General features: G+C 44.0%; 1 protein-coding gene across 1 annotated transcript; it reads right to left on the bottom strand.

Annotated features, from left to right (window-relative positions):
- Nucleotides 1-1,076: 1,076 nt before the first annotated feature.
- Nucleotides 1,077-2,472, bottom strand: LOC126502985 (protein SET). Its single transcript, XM_050144418.1, has one exon. The coding sequence runs from the start codon at nt 2,406-2,408 to the stop codon at nt 1,539-1,541; it is 870 nt and encodes a 289-aa protein (XP_050000375.1). The 5' UTR covers nt 2,409-2,472; the 3' UTR covers nt 1,077-1,538.
- Nucleotides 2,473-5,635: the final 3,163 nt, after the last annotated feature.

Consider the following 5,635-nt stretch of genomic DNA (forward strand, 5'->3'; position numbering starts at 1 on the left):
TTGATGAGAATCATATAAGCTCAGGAACAGAAGCAAGAGTAATTGGGAAGGAAGCCTTGGGTGAGGGGTGGCTTTCAGGACGGGGTGCTAGATGACTTAAGTCCGCATCTCTTCACCAGGAAAATTGCTCGTGGCTGGCAGAGCAAGTGGCTGAATTTTCTACATCTACAAATAACTGGAGGGTCAGGGATAGAGGATGTTCTATGTCTCATTGAGGCCACTGGTCCTGATGAAGTGATGGCTTTGCCATGACCAGGTCGGGTCCAGCTCAGAACTCCTCTCAGCCTGCCTGCAATCATAGAGCTTCTCACTTTGTATTTGCCACAGAACTTAGCTTGATGGCTTCACCCCCCTGATGTGGGATTCCCCTCTATATGCTACAAATATGTTTTATTACCATTGTCTAATAAAGAAGATGCTTTGGCCTATGGCAGGGCAGAATATAGTAAGGCAGGAAATCCAAGCAGAGATAGAGGAGGAAAGAAGGCAGAATCAGGCAGACATCAAAGGAGACAGACACTGGAACCTTACTGATAAGTCACAGCCTCGTGGTGATACATAGATTAAAAGAAATGGGTTAATTTAAGATGTAAGAGCTAGCTAGAAATATACCTGAGCCATCAGCCAAATAGTGTTAGAATTAATATAGTTTTTGTGTGATTATTCAGGTTTGGGCAGCCGGGAAATGAATGAGCAGTCTCTGTCTATACCTCCCTAAACAACCTCTTGAAACTTTGGTTCTTGGTTCTTTGGTTCTTTGGTGTCTTGACTGCTTAAGTTGTGGCAGTAACATTCAATTTTTATTCTAGTTGCAATAACTTGGAAAAAAATATACAAAGCACAGAATAATGTATCTTTTTTTTCATCGTTAGGAGAGAATTTTATTTTAAAAGTGTCATCTTAAACTGCAAGGATGTCTGTTAAACATCACAATTAAACATGCCAAAGGAGAAGCCATGTTGTCACAATGCCCACTTACCCCCCCAGGCACCTCAAACCCACCCTTGCTGACCTTCTAACCCCCCCTTTTTTTCTTTTTTTTCTTTTTATTAAACAAGAGAAAGTAGACAGATACATGTTGGTAAATGCTAACTGTCTGTATTCACATAGACACAGTGTAATCTCTGAGCCCAATATACAGAGAAAGGAAAAAAGCTAGAATTCTATGCACTACTACACAGGGGCCTAGCACCCTCCAGCCTCCAGCAGAGCCAAAGGGGCTGGAGGGCTTTTCTTTTTTCCCACAGAGCACGGTGGTGGTGGTGTTAAATCCACAGTTCAAGACAAGAAAAGATAAAAATGAATGTAGAACAGAGTAGTGGAGATTCTTTTCCCATTGTATTTTGCTCAAGACATTTCCCCAAAAATAAGTTGAGAACCATGGTATTGAGAAGCGAGACCTCAGAAACAGGGCGACTGAGCACAAGAGGGATTGGGGACGGGAGGGAAATGACTGCAACTTGCTCCCAGGGACTGGAGAAATTTAAAAAATAAAAAGAAAATAAAAAAAGAGAGTCGGAATCCATCAGTCTTCTGTGCTAGTCATCCTCGCCTTCATCCTCCTCTCCTTCTTCCCCTTCATCATCATCTTCATCTTCATCTTCTTCCCCTTCATCTCCTTCTTCATCAATATCTTCCAAGCCTTCTTCTTCTTCATCATCATCGTCATCATCTTCTGCCTCTCCCTCTTCATCGTCCATATCAGGAACCAAATAGTACTGCAAGGGGTTTGGCCAAATGTCGTCTTTGATGACCTCTCCTAACTCATCTGCACCTGCATCAGAGTGGTCAGTAAACCAGGTAAAGAAGCTCTCTGGCTCTTCGTGTTGTCTCTTCCTGCTGGCCTTATTCTGTGTTTGACTCGAGCGTTTTGTCAAATCCTTTCCAGATTTCCATTTGATTTCAGTGGACTTTGAGGATGGGTCACCACTCTCATTCAGATGAAATTCTTTGGAGAGAACTTTATTTTCGAAGTAGGGATTTTCATCAAAATAAAAATCTATTCTGTAACCTGATTTAATGTCTTCAAATTCTGTTACTTCAACTCTGGTTAAATAATGCAGAGCCTCTTCGTCTTCCTCCCCAAGCAGTGCAGACACTTGTGGATGGTTGACAAATGTGGTTACCCAAAAATTTGGGATTTTAGCGATCAATTCTGACCTCTTCTGAAAAAACGGTTGGCGGAGTTTGTTATATTTTTGTTCTACTTTTAGTATTTCCTCACTTGCTTGTTCATTAAGTCTGTCTATTTCATTTTGTACTTCGTCAATGTGTTCAATTGCTTCTTGCTGTTCTTTTTCTCCCTTCGGCAGGCCAGGAGAGGCAGACTTGTCCTCCAGTTTCGGGGACGGAGCCGATTTGGGTTTCTTGGACTGAGGCAGAAGCGCAGATTGCCTTTTCGGGGCCATGACACGAGGGAAGTGGCTAGAGGCCAGAGGCCAGATGCAGAGAGCAGGAAGAAACTCGCAGGAACTCAGAATAATGCATCTTGAATAGATGTTCAAAGATGTGGGTTTACATATTTTTATTTTATTAGTAAGTGGGAATGGTACCCTCCTATTTTGTTTTGAGACAGAGTCTGTCTGAGGATTTCTATTGCCGTGACGAAACATCATAACCAAAAAGCAAGTTGGGAGGAAAGAAATTGTTTGGCTTACACTTCAACATTGCTATTCATCACTGAAGGAAGTCAGGACAGGAACTCAAAGAGGGCAGGATCCTGGAAGCAGGAGCTGATTCAGAAGCCATGGACAGAAGCCATTAACTGGCTTACTTCCCCTGGCTTGCTCAGTCTGCTTTACTATAGAACCCAGGCCCACCATACCAGGGATGGCACCACCCACCATGGACTGGGCCCTCCCCAACTAACCACTAATTGAGAAAATGCCTTACAGCTGGATCTCATGGGGGCATTTCCTCAACCAAGGCTCCTTTCTCTCTGATGACTCTAGCTTGTGTCAAGCTGTCACACAAAACCAGCCAGTACAGGGTCTCTTTGTTATGTTGCTCTGGCTGTCCTGGAACTCACTGTGTAGACCAGGCTGGTCTCAAACTCCCAGCAATCCTTCTACTCTGCCTCCCAAGGGCTGGGATTAAAGGTGTGTGCCTCCATGACCGGCTTCAACATAAGCCAAACTACCTGCTTTAGAAATTCATTTTCCTTTGAAGAATGCCCTAAATGTGAGTTTTAAGATGGCTTTTAGCTAAAAGGACAAAATGTGGTTTATAATCTATTTCTTTTAACTCACAAAAATCCCATAACTTCACACACACACACACACACACAGAGAGAGAGAGAGAGAGAGAGAGAGAGAGAGAGAGAGAGAGAGAGAGAGAGAGAGAGAGACCTAGAATGTTCAAGGGAGAGTTTGTATCAAGACCAACCTTATATCATTGCGTAGACTTCAGCAGTTACATGATGAAAACATTCTGAACAATGAAGAACCTCCCGAGATGCCTCGCTCCCCAATCTTCTTCATCAACTAGTGATTATACAGTGAAGTGTATAACGTCAGGGAATCAGTGACCTCAACAGTCTTGGGCTCAGCCTCCCTAAATTCAGTGCTTTCACCGGTCAGGCTCAGAGTGAAGGGTAGGATGAACATCTGCGTCTTCCTGCCAGCATGGAAGCTTAGGCTGAATGCATCCACATTTCCCGAGGCAGGCTGGCTGTAGTTCGTAAGGACTGTGCCTAGTATGGGAACCTTTTGCAGACTTGGTACCAGCCAAAGCTTCCCCTAAGCCTGCGCTACAGAACCCACAGCAATGATTTTTAAGTGTACACTGTGTTCAGGCTCCCGGGAGAAAGGAAGCTTAAATGTTTAATTAGAGAGAAACCAGAAACATGCGGGGCAGAGCCTTAAGGGTGACCACAGAATTCAGAGGAAGATGGATTTCTAAAGCTCTTCAGGACAGCCGACAGAATTTCAGGACTTTTATCTTGCCTTTTATTTTCTTTTCAAACCTTTGAAGCTGAAAATATTTGAGGATAAATGTATGAGTGTGAGGCTTTTGGCAGAATAGGAAAAAAATTGTCATTCTGAATCCAGGTTTGACTTGGACAAGGAGAGACTTACAAAAACACCAGGAAGACAGAAATTTATGAAAATCATATTTGCTTAGGGATGAAGGGAAGGTTTCTGTCTAGCCTGAAAGTGATGTCATATGAAGAGGGGAAAATACTGAAAGTGTCCTGAGGTGGTGCTCCCCAATGTGTGTTCCACAGAACTTAAGGCTCAGGAGATGCCTATTGACAGAGGGGTTCTCTGGCAGGTAACTTTGGGGACTCTCACACTTCTTGAGACAGGCTTTCAGAAATCTTGAAATAAATCTTTCATGGTAGACTCAGTAGTTTCTAAACAGTCTCTCTCTCTCTCTCTCTCTCTCTCTCTCTCTCTCTCTCTCTCTCCATTATGACAATTTGATGTCTATAACATTCACATAAAAATATATAATGGTCAAGTTATGGTAATTAATATTGCCATCTCACTAAATAGTGATTACTTGTTTGTGTTGGCAACTTTGAGCTCTTTTTCTCTTTTTAAATATTTATTTTTAAAAGCATATATATGTGTACTGTGTATGTGTGTGTGAGTGCAGTGTTCTCAAAGGCCAGAAGAGGGCACCAGATCCCCTAGAGTTGGAGTTAGAAGCCGTTGTGAGCTGCCTGCTGGGAACTGAACTCAGGTCCTCTGCAAGAGCAGTATAAGCTCTCAACAGCTGAACCGTCCCTCCGGTCCCTCGTTAACAAAATGTATAGTATAAACAACAGTTACTCTATTCGTAGCACTTCTCCATTTTTGTTGTGAGAAATGTGACTTTGTTTGAGAGAGAATGGGCCCAGACCAGGGGATGACTCTCCAGAGTTCAATGGTGATGTGGGAGGAAAGTGTGACTCAGGACTGTGGGTCAATGACCTGTGACGTGGGAAGGGAAAGACACGTGCAGGGGAAATGCTTTTACTTTCTGCATTAGCATAAGGCTGTGCAGTCTGCGATCGTGAGAAGGCAGTGAAAATGGTCACAGGCGAAGCCCATCTAGTGCCCAGACCCCGGCGCCACTGAGTTGAACTTACTCCACTCAGCCCCCTCTGCTCCTCTCCACAGTGTCCACAAATGCTGCTGTTGACTAAATGTCCTCACAGTTGGAAACTCAGGTCACTAGAGATGGAATATATCACACAAAGGAATGGCTGCCTTCCCTCCAGGTCTGAGTCATTGGACAATAGAGCGTTACTTTCCAATCCCTGCCATCACCCTTTCCGTGTAACGTGCGGTCTGTAGAACTCGTTCCACAGACGCCCGTCTGCATTTCTGAAAATACTGGTGGAGAGTGGGGTCTAGGGTGACCTCCTTTGATCCTTAGGATTGGGTGAGAACTTCAGTGTTCAGTTTCCGGGATGCGGTGGAACCTCTAAGAAACAGGGACTATTGTGAGATCTTCGCGTTGATGGAAGTGAGATTCCAGACTCTTCCTGTTAGTTAGTATTCAGACACCTGCACTGGTCTGCCTTTGAGGTCCTCACAGGCTACATCCTCAGCTGCAGCCACTAACAGCACCTTCTGTGCGCCTTTGCTATGTTCCTTTTGAAAAGGTGGACCTTGCCCAACTCCCGTCTCTTCCTTTCTCTCTCCTT

This window comes from Alexandromys fortis, unplaced genomic scaffold, assembly GCF_014885135.2.
Source record: "Alexandromys fortis isolate MF-2015 unplaced genomic scaffold, M_Fortis_MF-2015_v1.1 scaffold_1, whole genome shotgun sequence".
Lineage (NCBI taxonomy): Eukaryota > Metazoa > Chordata > Mammalia > Rodentia > Cricetidae > Alexandromys > Alexandromys fortis.